At 40.4% G+C, this 17,927-nt stretch overlaps 1 protein-coding gene across 1 annotated transcript in view; it reads right to left on the bottom strand.

Moving 5' to 3' along the window:
• Positions 1 to 17,927, bottom strand: part of tmprss3a (transmembrane serine protease 3a) — a 26,094-nt gene extending 8,167 nt beyond the window's left edge. The window contains exons 1-9 of the mRNA XM_085248720.1: positions 17,811 to 17,927; positions 17,661 to 17,701; positions 13,994 to 14,222; positions 13,403 to 13,519; positions 12,817 to 12,933; positions 12,112 to 12,235; positions 10,978 to 11,097; positions 10,223 to 10,269; positions 4,078 to 4,243 (exon numbers count right to left, since the gene is read on the bottom strand). Of these exons, the coding sequence (XP_085104846.1) occupies positions 4,078 to 4,243; positions 10,223 to 10,269; positions 10,978 to 11,097; positions 12,112 to 12,235; positions 12,817 to 12,933; positions 13,403 to 13,519; positions 13,994 to 14,222; positions 17,661 to 17,701; positions 17,811 to 17,838 (989 nt within the window). The 5' untranslated portion in view covers positions 17,839 to 17,927. The remainder of the gene's footprint in view (positions 1 to 4,077; positions 4,244 to 10,222; positions 10,270 to 10,977; positions 11,098 to 12,111; positions 12,236 to 12,816; positions 12,934 to 13,402; positions 13,520 to 13,993; positions 14,223 to 17,660; positions 17,702 to 17,810) is intronic.

Here is a 17,927-nt window from a genome sequence, read left to right as displayed (position 1 = left end):
CACAGCAGATGGCCCCGCCCCTCCCTGAGCCTGGTTCTGCCGGAGGTTTCTTCCTGTTAAAAGGGAGTTTTTCCTTCCCACTGTCGCCAAAGTGCTTCCTCATATGATTGTTGGGTTTTTCTCTGTATGCATTATTGTACGATCTACTGTACAATGTATGGCGCTTTGAGGTGACTGTTGTGATTTGGTGCTGTATAAATAAAATTGAATTGAAATTGAATATTGTTGTTTTGGAATGCCAGGAGACATCTTTTTCCAATGTCTACTGAACATCTAGTGTTGTTGTCTGTACGACCTCCATGTATGGGCCAAAATGTGGTTGTTGTGGACGTCTTTTCACTGTCAAACTTCAACTCATTACAGACATGTTTTTATACTGCTTTGATAGGCTCTGTAGTCTCATGTTTCGAGAGGGTGGAGGGCATGTTTTATGTACCGAAACAGTTATGTGTGAAGGAATGCAGAGTGATTAGTGGACAACTCCAAGATGCTAAAACAAAAGTGAGCAGCTGCACTGTGGATTTCGAGCTTCTCACAGGCGGTTTGCAAAATGTGTGCATGGACACGGACTATCAAGCAGTCTGGTTCATACAAATACAAATCTTCTTGTAATTTCCGTTGCAACTTCTCTCAATCCTGCTACCGATCACAACCACATTCACTTCTTCTTACAAAGCTCTTCACAATAAAACAGGATGCTTGTAAAATTGAACCATGATACAAATGCTCTTTTAAACGTATTAAACACAGTGTACTCCATGTTTTGTGCTCTATATTTCCCCCCTGGTCCAAATCATTAGGCATTACAACAATATTTCCTATCATCTCTATGCTGATGACATTCAGTTACACTGTTCTTTCAAAGTCTGAGTTTTAAATGGTCTTGTTTAAGTAATTGCCCGGCAGATATCAAGCAATGGTTAAACAACAACTTCCTTGCCAGGAAACTTTAGGTTTCACTTTAAAATGTTGGTTTTAACCTTAAGGGCCCTGCATGGTCAAGCTCCCCATTTTATATCTGATCTGCTGAAACCTCATCCCTCTTCCCGAGCGCTGAGGTCATCAGGTCAGAGGCTGCTGTGGATAGTAGTGATGTGCAGATTGATATTGAAATATCGATTCTTCCGATACCAGTAATTTATGTTCTAGAATCGATTCTCATCGATATTTTAGTACTTTGGGGTAAATTTGTAGTTTATCATTAACAGGAACACAGTGGAAAGAAACTATATCATTCGGATCGTCTAAATCGGAAGGAACTACTTCCTCTTCCGCCTTTCATAGTCATGTGCGAAACACGGCTGTATAAATGTGTTGCAGCCACTGGCGTGCGCACTCACAACAATGGCTGAGTGAAACGGAGTCATGTGTGGACGTATTTTATCTCCACAAACGGCCACGACACGGTTTGCGATACATGTGGCAAGAAAGTGAGATGTTGTGGCAACAGCACTGACCTCGTCAAACACCTCAGAGTAAATCATATCACAGAATAGGATGAAATATGTTGAGGCAAAGTGAAGAGGAGGACAGGGACAGGTGCTGCTAGGGCGAGACAGACGTCTCTCACAGAGTCCTTCAGTGCTGCAGGCAGGCAACGTGTTCAAATAGGCACAACTTCAGTTTTTTATTTCTATATCACAATTCTGCATTATTAAGCTATTATTATTATTATTATTATTACGCGATTACCAGTTTGTGGTTTTCTTTTTTACAGACACAAAGAGTGAGAGAGATCATGTTCTACATTACTTTAAAAGAAGAAGAAGGGATTTTCAGAGCTGTACATATTTGAAGCAGACATCATAGAAACATGGGTCAACCCTGTTTTTGGCATTGAGTGTTAAATTGTGAGAGTTTGAAAAAAACTTGCAAGTTCCTACATTTACACTGTAGAGCAAAGAAAAGTTAGACGATGCGTGTACTATTGAGAATAACTATATACACAAAAACCACGTAAACAGACATGAAAAAGGATGTGTCTGTAAAACTGTCTGTAACCTCTGAGAGCTGTAAGATAGACCGTTTCTGCTATCAAAACAGTTTGTGTTGTTTAATCCTGAACCATTCTTGGTCAGGACACTTACATCATCAGAGAAAGCTCATGTTACTCCACACACAGTTAGGAAATCACAATGTTTGACCATAAAATCCCAGAATCATTCTGGGACAATCATTTCTGCAGCAGCAGAAAAATCTTTTTCCATGCCACTGTGCTTTGAAAACAGAAAATGTTGAAACTTTTTAAAAATGTAAAACATAAAAACAACAAAGACTTAAAATGTTGAAGATGTACTGATGAAATCTGTGAATGTTTAGATTCATTGGTGTTTCTACAGAGCAAACACAGAAGTTGGGTTTTAGAAATACAAGATGGGAACACGAGAAGTAAATGCATCACAGAAGCTCCCTGCATGTGTTCAAATAAAGTACAAGTGATTTGCAATAAATAAAAAAGAAGCTCCATGAGACTGTTCACATCATCTAAGAAAGACTCGAACAGAACCTCGAATGTTAAAGTTCACTTCCTGTCTGTGTGGTCATTGTATTTTTATCACCTGAGCTAATGTGAATGCTGTAAAAGCACCCTGGCTTAAAAAGAAGCACACATTTGGAGAAATTGTGCTGTAACTTCAAGTTTTCCATCTTTTCTTTGATAAAAGAAAAACAAGTCATAAACTCCTTGGTATGTTGATATCATGTCAGTAATTCACACAGACATGGTGTCATAAAGGCGAGCTTAACAGATAAGGTACGGTCCTCCATACAGCCTGTACTTCAACATAACCCTGACTGCCGTTTGGAAATTTAAATGACATTACAATTATTGTACATTACTCTAAAATCAGTGCTGTGAGAGTGACTTTAAGATCACATCCAGCTTTAAAACTGAATCTAACATCAGCATTCTTGGAAATAGCTCGAAGATATTAAGAGAATATGGCAAATGCAATCACAGGATGGCAAAAAAAAAGGACTTTAAAATGAGATCTTCTTGTTTCATTGGAACAGAAAAGTACCACAACAAAGAATATGTGCAGCTATGTAAGAACAAGCATCTGCTTTGGAGTTTTTCATGTTTTGCATGCAGACTCAGGGCTGCTGGTCTCCTCTTGGCATTTTCTTATTTAAACGTTAGAACCTCAACACTGCATTGCCTTTTGCCATCAAACATTTCTTTCAGCCATCTGAAACACTGGGTTGTGGGGCAGCTGGTAAGGACTTGTGTGTTTCTGGAGAGTCTGCAAAGCTGTTTTGGTTGAAAAAAACTCTGCACGCTTCACTCGTCAGAAGGCCGTAAATTCGGCTCATTGGTCAGATCAAAACCATCTCCAACTCTCTTAGTGGCCGAAGCGAGAGCCCGCCTCTCTGAAAGGACTTTTCAGGTAGGCCTGGTGGGCGTGTCCTGTCTAGAGGATGGCCACACCTGAAGTAGATGATCACATACACCTGCAGCTAATGAAGCGTCGTTGGGGAGCTTCTTAAGACTGTGGCTGAGTGCTCCTCGGTGTGGGATTGTTGTGTGAGACTCCATGTTAGTGGTGATAAATGTTAAGTCCGGTGAGTGCATGCCTGCGGTAGTCGAGTGTCCTGACAAGTTGCCTCTTTGTTATTTTCTCCAGCAAGGAGCAGGGAAGACAAGAGCAGCGAGCACAGGGTGCGAGGGCACACAGGAGAGGAAGAGCACGGACTTGTGGGTGAAGAGACGACACGGAAGTCAAGGGGAAAACACGGGGATTTATTCTGTGAACTATTACACCACTGTAAATAAACACACTGCCTTCATCATTAAGTCCTGCATCTTGGGTCCTCATTCCTCTCATCCCCACGGTCTGCCACACAGACCGTGACAACCTGAAGTGGTTTGGACATGTGCAGAAGAGGGATAGTGGATACATTAGGCAAAGTTGGAGCTGCCAGGCATTAGGAGAAGAACCCTTGGATACAACAAGGACTTAACAGACATAAGCATAATAGTGTTTTTATGCCCGCTCAACAAACAGGCCTTTGTTGTCAGTATTAAGAAGAACCAGATGTTTGTAGAGAATGTAAAATATCTACATCTGATTGACTCACCCATACACACAATGTGCTGCAGTGATGACCCAGTATGGTGATATGATGGAGCCTCCACACAGGTGTTCATTCCTAAAATGGAGGCTAACTTGCCAGGGGAACTGGCCTTGTTTCGTGATGTTACCTCCAACAATACGTGTCCTGTACTGAGGCCTGAGACCGCAATCTGAGGGCACAGAGAAACAAAGTGTCAAGCAGTTATAGTGTCACCACCAGAAGGTTAGTACTGTCCTATAGTGACAGTGTGTCGGCTGGGAACGAAATTTCTTTTAGAGCTTTAGTTTTTTCTTTTTTTCCTTTCTGTTTTTTTTCTGTTCAAGTTGTGTGTGATTGGCCGACTACAGGACATCAAATAGTCATTGCTATGCACTGAGCAGGAAGGGGAAGGGCGGGGGGAGGGGTTACAGACTCAGCACACACAAAATAAAAAGGGGGGGGGGGGGGCTGAGACAGAGAAAGAGTATAGCACTACAAAGATAACAAGCTGGAAAGGTGAGGAAATAAGTGATACACTTCAGTTGTTAAAATTGTTACATGGATGCTTTTTTTGAGTTTTACATATTTTAATTTATGTTATGTTGTTTGATCTTCTGTGTTGTTTCACTGTAAATAGTTCAAAGTTTATGCATATTGTACATACAATCAGTGAATGGATCTTTTCGTCCACCTGATTATAAACTGGTTTGGTATTTATTTTTGTACTTGAAAATTAATTTTTTTGCAGCATTGTCGTATGTTGAGGTTAATAAGCCAAATAAATAATAAACATTTGATATAATGTCTCCTGGGCTTATCCATTTCAGGGTCACGGGGATCCTGGAGCCCATCTCAGCTGCCATATGGCAGGAGGAGGGGCTTACCCTGCCCAGGCAGTTGCAGGGCTGACACAGAGAGACAGACAGCCAATCACACTTACATAACCCAGGACTTTCTTCTGTGCTGACCACTGCATCTTGAAATAATGCGTGTTTTGTAAATTAGTAATTTTACAGAGTAACGACAAACTAATGCAACAAGTAGCGTAAAGAATTTGTTTTTCCAGTGAAGAATTAAGGAATGTAATGGATTACTTTTAAGAAAATGTTACTTTTAGTAAATGTAATTAGTAGCAATGAAAGTGATGAGTAATGTGTAATACCTTACATTTGTGGGGTAACGACTTCAATACTGCTGACCAAAAAAAAGCCACTACTACTGCTACTTTGATGAAACCTTGCTCTGTACTAAACAATCTTGAAGGAGAAGGTCTCGCCTTCAGTTTAGGCCCTGAATCTTAAGCCCTTAGGCCTTGATTATGCAGCAGGTATGATCTGAAACATGCAGCAACTCCACTGCTTAAAGCCTAAAAGAAGGGGAAAAGAAGCAGATTTTGGAATGCCTGGCCTGCTGAAAAAACAAATTTCTACCATTTATACCGATTTAAGCATCACATTTAAGCATTTAAACAATGCTTAAATCGCAGCAAAACAGTTAAATTTGGTTTATTAAACATTAGGTCTCTCTCTTCTAGGTCCCTATCAATAAATGATTGGGCAGATATAGAGAGATAAAAGTCAGAAGGATAAACCAGATGTTCTCCATTAAACCATCCAAGATGTTCTTTCAGTGCCAGAGGAACAGTCTGAGAACATCATCACCAGGGCAGGAGGTGCAGCACTACTGGAAGAGCATATGGGAGAAGGATTGCATAACAATAATGCTCAGTGGTTGGTGGATCTAAGAGCAGACCATGGTAATCTCCACCCTGAACATGCTTCAGTCACAGTCACAATGGGAGACATCCAAGAAACAGCATGAAGAGTTGGACAGGACCAGGGCCTGCTCTCCAACTTGCTCAATAAGTTAACTGCACTCAATGAGTGTCTGGCAGCACAAACTAACCAGCTGCTAATGCATTTGATGCACCCAGAATGACCAGCTGCAGGCCAGATAGTCCTGATCCTCAAGAATCTCCAAAAGGGACTGGTCCCATCCAACTACTGGCCAAAAATCTGCCTCAGCACAACACGGATGCTCCTGGCATCATAGCGGCTAACATGAATAGGCACATGGTTCATATTCTAATATCTAGAACTGTACAAGATTAACAGGACCCTAAGAGCCGTCATCAAGAATAAAATGAAGATGGGCGGAAAAACACAAGAGGTTAACTGTTCGGTGTAGGCCTAAACCCCCCCCCAGCCAGATCATCAGCAAGTCTGGCTACAGATACCGAATTCCGAATGGAGCAAACACCCTCTACATGGATGACATCAATCTTTTCGCCAGGAGTGAACGAGACATCAGTTCACTGATCCACACCACTAAGATCTAACAGAAGTGACATTGAAACTTCATCCGGTCCGGAGAAGTGTAGTCAGATGGTAACAAAGAGTGGGAGAAGACAACATTACAGACATCAAGGACCTCAGAATCCCAAAGGCAAATATGAACCATGAAGAGGCTGCTAGAAAAGCTGTAACCACCAAATACCTGCAGAGTAAGGTAAGTCCTGAGGACTCAGATGAATGGGAAGAAAAAGATCCGGCCAACACCTGTGCCCTGCTGTTTGTCAGATACCCTGCTGATACAATAATTGGTCAAAGGAGAAGACAGAAGACACTTACATCAGGTCAAGAAAGCTCCTTACCATGCCACGAGGGTTTCACCCCAAGTCCAGCAGAAGCAGAAGAAAGGAGGCCAAGGACTAGTGTGTGTCTAAACCACTCTCCATCAGCAGAAACCCAAGAAAGAAGAGGGGCGAGAAGAGAAACCATTATAGAAGGACGTGCCCTTGTACAACATGTACTGGCAGATAGAAGAAGTAACTAATATTGAGAAATCCTAACAATGGCTGGACAAAGCTGGACTGAAAGACAGGACAGAGGCAATAATCATGGCAGCACAGGAACAAGCTCTAAGCACAAGATTGAAAGGAGCTGGAGTTTACCACACCAGGCAGGGCATACATGGAGCGCCATAACCTAGTGGCTAGAATAGTACACAGTGACATCTGTGTCAAGTATGGCTAGGAAGCCCCTTGGAAGTGAAAATGGGATATGCCCCCCAGGGTGGTTGAGAATGACCAAGCTGAGATCCCGGGGGACTTCCAGATACAGACAGCCAATCTGGCATTGACACTGCATGAAGAGTAGGCTAAGTATCAGGTTATGCTTTATAAGCAGGCAGTATATGAGAAGGGATTTGTACTCTTCTGGATTTGTTTGTACCCTGGAAGCAGCAATGTTTGGGTTTTAGCATGACATGTAGAGGAGGTCAATTGATCCTCTGACTCATGTGTTGTAAAAATATGGCTAAATAGATTCCTTTATTAAGGCTTTTATCTCATTAATAGTGATGATCAATAGATCATTATGAGACTGAGATTTGACAAGAGGTTTATGGACACGTTTAAAGTATCCAAGCAAATTTAAGTGAAATGGCTGTTTTGATTCATGTACAAGGGAACTTGGTTCAGCTGTTCCTAGTTCTTCTCTGCCAGGTGTCAGAACGAGTTGCAGTAAAATGAGTTGCTTAAATTACTGCTAGAACATGATGCAAGGAAACAAAATGCAGAAAATGAGAAGCAGTTAGCAATGGAGAGAATGTGTTTTGAAAGCTGCGGAGAGATATAGGCTATATTTGATTAAAAGTGGAAAACTGAAATCTTGTTGAGCTGCGGTATTCTTTATTTTACCATTGGACTGAAAAGTATTATATTTTGTGCAACCTGACACTGTTGTCAAAATTTAATGAAAATGATTCAGAAAACTTTTTTCTCCTTGCTCGAACATGTTTCACATCAATGACAGTAGTTCGATACTGGTGACACTAATGCTACAGTTTGCACTGGAAGTTTACTAGAAAGACAAAGTTCAAGGTTCTTTATTCTAAGTTATTATATTGTAAAAGCAGCTTTCTCTACGCTTACAGGGAACGATTTGGGACTTGGAAAAAAAGGAGGACAAACAATCTTGAGTTTATCTGTTCACATCAAACCCTGTAGGCTGGGTTAGGCTTACGGGGTTATAGTCTTGGATCAGTTTAAAATTTGGATTCTTGAGGCTATAGTTGCACATCAACAATTAAAAAGCAAACACTGCTACTGAAGCTGCTGCTCTAGCAGAAGATTATATGGTGGCTCATGAGTGTGTTTTGGGGGATTCTCATAACCCTGGTACTACAGTTGAAGCTAGTGCTGATTCTGTTAGTGTTTCTGACCAGTCAGGTGGATCAGAGGTCAACTTGTACAACCTGGACAAAGTCTGTAACTTTTGTCATAAAAAGGGCCACTGGAAGGCTGCTTGCTATGCTCTTAAAGCTAAATCTAGACAAAATAGTTTTTGTCTAGAGTAGTTTGTTTAGACTAGTTTTCAAAGGAGAGTGACACAGGTTCCTCTCTCCTAATTGTAGGGGATATATATATTTGCTCTATATTTATATATTTTATAGCTTTATTTCAAAAAAAGCAATGAAGGATTAAAATCGATTAAATTTAAGTTTTCACCTCACGCCTTTCTACATACAATAAACTCAAAATTCTTGCAAATTTATTGAAAATAAAAAACATAAAATGCACAGGATTGTATTGAGGGATAGATCAGGGAGAGGGTAAAGAAAATGTTCCACAACAAAGAGCACAGCAGCCACCATCATTCATAAATGAAAGAAAGACCATGACTCTTCCTACAGCTGGCCAACCAGCCAATCTGATCAATAAGGGTAGAAGACCATTAGTCATAGAGGTGACCAAGAGCGTTGCTCTGTAGAGAAGGACTGCAGCTCTTCACCACTACTCAACTACTCTTTCAAGGATGTTTGATATAAAGGAAGGTTGGAGATTGGCCTATAATTAGCTAAGACTGCTGGGTCTAGAGATGCTTTTTGAGTAAAGGTTTAACTACAGCCAGCTTGAAGGCCTGTGGTACATAGCCGATCATTAGAGATCGAAGCATTAATTAATGGCAGGACTTCTTTGAGCAGTTTTGTAGGAATGGGGTCTAAAAGACACGTTGATGGTTTGGAGGAAGTAATTATTGAAGTTAACTCAGAAAGATCAATTAGAGAAAAAGAGTCTAACTTAACATCAATGGTACTAAGAGTAGCTGTAGATAATATTACATCTGTGGGATGATTACTGGTCATTTTTTCTCTAATGATAAAAATGTTATTTGTGATGAAGTTCATGAAGTCATTACTGGTTAACGTTAAAGGGATGGTTGGCTCAACAGAGCTCTGACTGTTTGTCAGCCTGGCTACAGTGCTGAAGAAAAACCTGGGGTTGTTCTTATTTTCTTCAATCAGTGATGAATAGTAAGACGTTCTGGCTTTGCGGAGGGCTTTCTTATAAAGCAGCAAACTATTTCTCCAGGCTAAATGATGATCCTCTAAAATTGTGACACACCATTTCCTCTCCAGATTACGAGTCATCTGCTTTAGGCTACGTGTTTGAGAATTATACCACGGAGTCAGGTACTTCTGATTAGAGACCTTTGAGCTACAGTATCCAGAGTCGTACGTTGTTAAAACAAGATCTAGAGTGTGATTAAAGTGGTGGGTGGGTTCTTTTACATTTTGAGAGAAGCCAATTGAGTCTAATAACAGATTAAATGCCACGTTGAGGCTGTCATTTTTAGCATCTACATGGATGTTAAAATCACCCACAATAATTATTTTATCTGAGCTCAGAACTAAATTAGATATAAAGTCTGAGAAATCAGACAGAAACTCTGTGTAAGGCCCAGGTGGACGATAGATGATAACAAGTAAGACTGGTTTCTGAGTTTCACAGCTGGGTTGGACAATGTTAAGCATCAGGCTTTCAAATGAATTAAAGTCTGTCTTGGTCTGTGGTTGATTAATAGAGGAAAATAGGTGTGGCAAGCTTGTAGCATCATACTTGAAAAGATGTAAAACTGTAAATCCTGTCCAAGGTGCTTCAACAAAGCATTGAGCAAACACTGTGAATACTTAAATACGCATGTTATATTTTTTCCCTTTTTTTGTCATGATGGGGTATTGTTTGCAGAATTTGGAAGTGAAAAGCTAATTTAATCCATTTTGAAATAAGGCTGTAATATGACAAAACACAGAACAAGTAAAGTGTGTGGAAAACTTTCTTATATAATAAAAACATCAATAAAACAAATGCTGCATGCTTTCTCACCTAGACATTTTAGAGTTGTCACCAGCCCTGAGCTGCACTGTGTCTTACTGTGGTGAAATAGAAACCATAGGTCAAATGACACGGAAGCTCAGCCGAACTGAACACGTACAACAAGTTAAAACACTCTTATACCTTAAAACGAAAGCTTCAAAATACTTTGATGGTGTACTGGACTAAAAGATCTTTTATTAATCTCGTTCCCTCTAAGCTTTAATATGACCTCTTCTACTTCTTCTCTTTAAATGCTCAGCCACTGGACAGCTGTAGATCACGAGGTAATTGGTGGGTTGTAATTTGATGTCTGGCTCCTCTGGTCTGTATAGTAAAGTGTTCTTGATACTAAAGTGTATGTTTGCACACTGTTTTACCCAAAGTATTTGCTTTGGTTGGGTGAGTGAATACTTTGGCAGAATTGATTTCAATAGTGTTCTGTAGCAGTCTGTGGTCATCAGAAGTCTTTGATGTTTTCATGCAGGGTACGTCTGTAGAGTTCAGATGTGGCTGATATAGTAACAGTTTGTCTCTTTTGAATTTGTAATGTTTTCATAGTTTCGTGAAAATATTTATAGCGCTCATTGCTGTGTAACAGACCGTTTTTGGAGAGTATTTTGTTTGACTGGTTAATATTGAGGCGCAATTTCTTCTTTTCTTTTTTTTAAATTCTGATTGGCTAATTGGATGACAACAGCAGTGTTATCACTTTGGGGCAAATACACACTTTCCATTTACTCAAACAGGACAAAAGGTGTGTACACCTGATAGATGGGGCGTTCTGAAGCTTGATTATCTGTGACTTGTTCCAGTGAAAAGACATCAGGTCAGTCTGAAGGTCCTTCTCAATGTAGGTCAGAGAGATGAAGAAAGACTCTAAATAACTGAAAAACAAAAGGGTCAGGGTTATGTTCATATATCTTCATATATCTATCCTTCATAGTCTGACATCCTGTGAGACTTTCATGTCTTGGATCTGTTACGGCTCACACAGATACATTTCAGGGTTTGACAGTCCTGTTTGTCTTTTCCTCTGAAGGTGATGCACGTTGCAAAATTGTCTCTGTTAAACCAACGGTTACTGTTGTTTCAAAACCATAATTACTCTGTGACCTAAACCATCTATTTCTTACTGTAGTTGGAATGATAAAAGCCCTGTAAACACAGTTGTTTTCAGCTCCAACTAAACTCTAACTGTACTCTCTTATGTGCAGTAAGAGTTTAGTTTCATGACACTTAATGTCTTTTAAACGTGCTATACAATTAAAGCTGACTTGACTCTTACTTTCATTTTTAAATACATTTTTGGTTCAGCAGTCTTTATAATTTATCTTCTGCTGCCAGCATAAACCAAACTAGCCAAATTCATTTTGCAGCATAATAACAAGCCCGAACATCGAACCACAGTCACAGAGAATCACTGATGTGAACAGAGCAGGGACACAAGGAGGGAGGGTTCAAGGTAACAGCCATTTAACCAAGTAAGCAATCCTTTCCTTCAAGCATTATTTTGAAGTGATGTCAGTTGCAGATGACGTTGGACACAAACTGAATAAGTTTTCTTCATATTTTTGGACATATAGTATCTCTAGTACTATATTATCAGTATCTCAGATGTTACAGTATTCATGGATGTTCCATCTTCCACAAGTTAATAAATAAAATACATCCCAGACAGTTTCCCAGTCTATTGCAGTAACTGTACTGTAATTTAATTGGAGATAGTTTACTCTGGTCAAATGGACCACTGGTCCACCACCTTTGGAGCAGTGGTCCACTTTTTAAAAGTCCATCCAAAACAAGAAAATGTGCTAAACAAAAAAAGGACACGAATAAGAAATGTATCATCTCAGCCTGACAACTAGACACTGCAGAAATGAATGAAACATTGGTGCAACCTGGAGTATCCAAGCTGCTTGCAGGCAGCTCTGCCCAGCCTGTTGTTCCAATCTTCTGAGCAGACTGTCCTCCATTTTCCCTGGATCTGAACCTGCAGGACTGAACTTCTGCCACTCAGACGCACTGAGAGACAGACACATGCGACACAGACAGGAAATTACAAGAAGGGAGACGGTACACTATCCTGTTTTCTAAAACATAGAACTGCTGTTCTGGCATCTTCAGTTAATGCCAACTGAGCACATCTGAGCTCAGGAGCTAAGCAGAGCCAGGCCTGGTTGTATGGGAGTCCACCTGAGATCCCCCAGATCCTGTGTGTTTGTCCTGCAGGCTGGCATTGCTGTGAGCTGACCACACGGAGAAACTCACACAGTAATATGAAAACAGTGTCATCCCACAGCCTGTTTACACCCTCAACACATCCTTTTTTCTTCTCATGCTTGTGGTGCTGTAGATGTCACTAAAGTTGTGGCCACTTCATTTCAAACTGTTAAAAAATCCCAGCAGAAGCACAAATATTTCTGCACAGTTTGCACAAAATGTGTCTGCTAGCTAAACGTACAGTTGCTGTATTTCCACATGTGGAAATATTAAAAAACTAGTATGGCTGTGTGTGTGTGTGTGTGTGTGTGTGTGTGTGTGTGTGTGTGTGTGTGTGTGTGTGTGTGTGTGTGTGTGTGTGTGTGTGTGTGTGTGTGTCTTACCACAGCCAAGCTCGTCTTCCCCATTTTTGCAGTGAAGTTTTCCGTCACACAGGTAAATGCTGTTGATGCACTGAGACGAGGAGCCACACTGAAACCTCCCCGAACAGCTCAGGCCCACTGTAGGCACAGATGAAACTGTCGATAAGGAAGGTTCTAGAAGTACTGAATGATCTTGTTCAGTGTTCGGTAATACTGCAGACATAAAGAGAAAAGATGGGCAACCTGCATTGTTTCCTGTGGGCACCAGGCAGGAACACCTCTGCTGGTCTGTAATAAGTTGCTTGTGTGGAGTAAATGTTATTTTTGTTTCAGTATTTTTTGTATTTATTGATTATTTACTGAACATTTTATTAATTTGTGTGATTCTGTCTGAGTTGCCATGTTAAGTTTTGTGAATTAGAGCTTTGATAAATAAAAATAATGCTCCACTAAATTCTGCCTCTGTCATTCTTGGTCATTCTTCACACAGTCCTATTAAGGTTGTGACCACCAACCACGTGACATATCGAACGTGCAACAATCCTGACACTTCAGTGGCTCCATTTTTGCAAAATGTAGAGAGTTACCACAGCACTGAGCTCCTTACATCCAAGGCCAACGCTGAGCAGGACAGCCACCCCGAGGATGCAGCAAACAGCGAATATCAGAACGGCAAAGCGATGGGCTAAGATTCTGCTCTTCCAGCTTTTATCCATGTCATCTTCTGTGGACAGACGGGGTTAGTGAAAATTCGCTGTGCCAACAATATACAATATGAGCACCTGAGTTTCAAAAGTTTTTCATCTCCAACACTAAATGGCTCTTAAGTTTAGGCTTTATTACACTGACTGTGTGCTTTATTTAGTCATCGCATTTTACATCCGAGGAAACACACTGTGTCCCTTTGCAAACACTGATCTAGCAGCAAGATTATTTTGACATTTTTCAAGACGATTGTCAAAATAATTTTCTTCAATATTACTCAGACCTTTTTGGTAGAAAGCAAATTGTAAAAGTCATTTTAAAAAGGGAGACGTAAAGACGTTCATGTAAGAAAGAGCTGAATCTGTAAAAGATCTTTTGCATTGTATTTAGTTGGATTTTGTGCTGATCTCCTTTTAGTTTTAGCCTTGAACAGTAATATTTCCATTATGTCATGCAAGTACATATTCACCCCTGGAGTATCACAGCATCTCACCATGCATAAATGGCTGCACTTTGGTAATGGGCATGGCTGGACTGGGTGGAGGTTGGGGATCTGCGGGTTTAGTGCAATAGTTCCCTGACTGTGGCTCAATGACAAAGCTGCCCAGGGGGCTGATGTTCAGACTGGTGGGGGTCTCGACAGTAGGGAGGTCTTCTTCTGTCACCGAGACCACATCTATCGTGGAGGAGCCTGGTTGCTCCGGTGCGTCTTTCTTTGGTTCCTACGTGTAAGATTGAAAAACAAAAAGGGCAAATCAGATACAATACAACTATAACAATGTTCAGTTTATTTGATAAACTATGTGACATTTACAGCCAACACAAGACTTGCTAGAAAAATGTTTGTGTTATGTGTGACTGTCAAACTAAAACGTCTAAATACCCAAATTTGCTGTAAACCAGAACTAGCTTGGGCTAGCAGCAACATCTGGGCCTGATGATTAAATAGTTGAATTGTTTTCCTAATTGAACTATAAGTCATGGACATGACTGCTCGGGCCCACAGGTCAGCTGACACTGGCCACTATAACTGTTTTAAACACTGGATTAACAAGTATGCAAGTGTGTGTGTTAAAACTATATAAGTAATGAATGCTGCTTGTTAATCAAACTGGCTAAACAAGGCAGATAACAAAACGCTCCACCCTCTCATCAAAATATGATAAATTGTAGCACAAACAAACAAACAAACAAAACGGTCCCTGCCAAATTGCTAATGTTGAGAACTTAAAATGCAAATTCCAGTGGTTATGTCCACCTGTCAACAATTTACATGAACTTGAAACGAGTCGTCACTCATCCAGGTGACTTCTTCAGTCTCAGCTGACTGACCCCAATCTTATAAACAGTACATTTGCACAATGACTGCACCACTGCACCATTAGCACCACTAACGAACAATGAGCTGGGAGGTCAGTTCCTTGATCATTAAGATGCAAATTTTATGACCATTGATGAACAACAACAAACATCCTTTTCAAAAGGTGTTTGAATGAACTGAGAAAGCTCATCTAGCTCAGCAAGAAAAGTCTAAGACCAGGCAACGAAGGACGTTTGACTTATTTGCTGCGTGCTGTTCGTTTGGCTTACTTATTGTAATATGGCGCTCACATCACTTAGTAATGACAACAACGTCCAGCAGACATGGGTAGGTGCACGATTCTGCCAAACTAGAAAGACTATCATGAGAAAACTTTGTGAGACGTGAGAGATGGAGGCAGATGAAACCATGGCCTTGTACGATGTTACATCTCTCTTCACTTGCATCCCAGTCACTGAAGCGTTGGGGGTAGGTTGTAAGAGATTACAGGATGACCCCAACCTCAGCAACAGCACCACTCTCAGCATCAACCAAGTGCGTTTGCTTTTGGAAAGGTGTCTTCTCTGTGAATGGTTCTCATGGACATTGATCATTGGTTGCTGATCAATGTCCATGAGAATTTGCATACTAATTATCAAGGAACTGAACTTACTGCCCATTGTTCCTTCAGTGGGCTGGTTCAGTCATTATGCAAATGTACTGTTTATAAGATTGGAAACCTGCAGTCAGCTGAGACTGAAGACGTCACCTGAACGCTACGTCCAGATGAACTGAATCAACCTTTTGTGATTTCCTTACCTGGATGATTGAGTGTGCATCAAGACAATTTACTTGAACAGACCTCTGATTAACAGATGAAATTCTATTGGCTGGGATTAGATGAGCCATCATGCCGGGGGACAAGTGTGATGTAGGGAGCAGGTTGTGGTGAATGTATTAATCTGTCAAACGCTCTTTATCCCGAGTTGATTGGGGTTTGATTATAACCAAAACAATTCTTTTTTCGGATTAAATTTATTTACATTTTTGCCCTTATTATCCTCACTTTTCACTTTCAGATTGGCACAAAAATCCCTTAAGAGAAGGAAAAGATTGACAGTCTGGTCGTAAAATTTGGAGCTTTACAAGATTAACAACAAGTTTTACGAGAATCTCTGGCAAATAGCCCTGAAATGAAATATCTCTCTTGTTACTTTCAGATAAAAGCCTGACTAACAAAGCGGTGTCTGGTCACCTTCCTGATAAAGACACGTGTTACTCAGCTTTTGGCAGCAATCAAAGCTTGGTTTATAGCATATAGCATATACTTAGGGCTGGATCCTAAAACCTTCCTTTGTTACGCTGCAATATGCAGGGGACACGCAACCTCCGGGTGGCTTCCCCTGATGTACTCAATCACCTTTTTTACTGTCTATGAGCTCACACAACGCTTTTCATTTAATCATTAGTAATTACTAACTTCTGTCTCTCTTATTAATTTCTGTCCCGTGTCTCTCCACTCACCTCCAACTAGTGGTGGCAGACGGCTGCCCCTCCCTGAGCCTGGCTCTGCGGGAGGTTTTTCCTTCCCACTGTCACCAGGTGCTTGCTCATAGGGGTTGTTTAATTGTTGGGGTTTTCTCTGTACTATTCTAGGCTCTTTACCTTACAATATAAAACGCCTTGATGTGACTGCTATTGTGATTTGGAGCTATATCAATAAAATGGAATTGTTTTTAACAGAATTGTCTGAAAATGACAGATGTCTTTATTTTTCTTGCTTTGCAAAAACACGTCTCGTTGTTGTTGCCTTGTGAATGCAGATTAATGAGATTTTGAATATATGAATTTAAATTTTTATTTATATCACTAAACATGTTTATAATTCAGCGTTCAGATCGATAACAAACTGTCAGGAAATTATTTTAGTGAAAATATGTTCAAACCACAGCACACTCCAGAGGGTCATCAACATGGCCCAAAAAATCATTGGACATCCTCTTCCCTCCCTGAAGGACCTGTACAGCACTCGCTGTCTCAAGAGGGCACGCAGCATCCTACGGGACTGCACACACCCAGGATACCGGGTGTTTAAGCTGCTGCCGTCTGGCAGGAGGTTCAGGCTGCTGAGGTCCCGAACAAATAGACTCAAGGACAGCTTTTACAACAGGGCAATAGCCCTGATCAATGTAAATAGCTGACCTGACTGGATACCTCCCTGGACTTTTTAGGGGGAGGTAACAATGTTTAAAACGATAACAATAATTTTTATATTTATAACAAGGTGCAATAATAATTAATGTGCAATAATAACAGTGTGCAATACACATACACTTATTCTTCTTTTTTATACTAAGTTAATATACTGTGTTGTGTTGTTTGTTACGTTGTGATGTGTCATATCGTGTCGTGTTGTGTTATATGTAGTGCCGACGTAGGACAGTTTTTCCAATTTCATTGTACTACTGTACTATGTATGACTGTGCAATGACAATAAAGACTTATCTTATCTTATCTTATCTAAATGGCTTAAAATAATGTAAAGTTTATTTATATAGCCCTGCTTATGAACACAATTCACAAAGTGCTTTTAAATACAGAATAAGAAACAGCGATTAAAATGGTGTAAATAGTTAAAACTAAATAAAGGAAAGCCTGAACAGCCGTGTCTTCCAAGTGAACTGTATATGATTCTAGTTTGTTATTTACATTTACAACCTTTAGATTAAAACACAGTAGCTTTGTTAGTCACTCTGAAGCAGTAACTCATGTCTAAGGCATGGATGTTACATAACCCCTGGTGGCCTTCAACGAAGAAGAAAATACAACGTTTCTCATGCACTCGATTTTGTCCACTTACTGTTGAGGTGGATGATGTGTTATCAGCACTAGCAGCAGGACCTGTGGGAATAAAGAGACAGCGCTACAGAGAGGTAACTGGAGATGTTACTGACAGAGTAGATATAAATTCCTAAATAGATTCCTAAATTCGAAATTATGTCCAACGTACTGATCTTCTCACAGTCTTCAGTCATCATGCCATCGTCCACACTCAGCTACACTTTGACTAAGACCATAAGACCTCAAACTCCCTAATATCTCTTCATTATGATCACTGTCTTTTTCC

Source organism: Mchenga conophoros, linkage group LG16 (genome assembly GCF_057382185.1).
Source record: "Mchenga conophoros isolate Kocher_MC1m ecotype Shallow Benthic linkage group LG16, M_conophoros_male_GT1.1, whole genome shotgun sequence".
Taxonomy (NCBI): domain Eukaryota; kingdom Metazoa; phylum Chordata; class Actinopteri; order Cichliformes; family Cichlidae; genus Mchenga; species Mchenga conophoros.
This window is presented reverse-complemented; position numbering and strand designations above follow the sequence as displayed.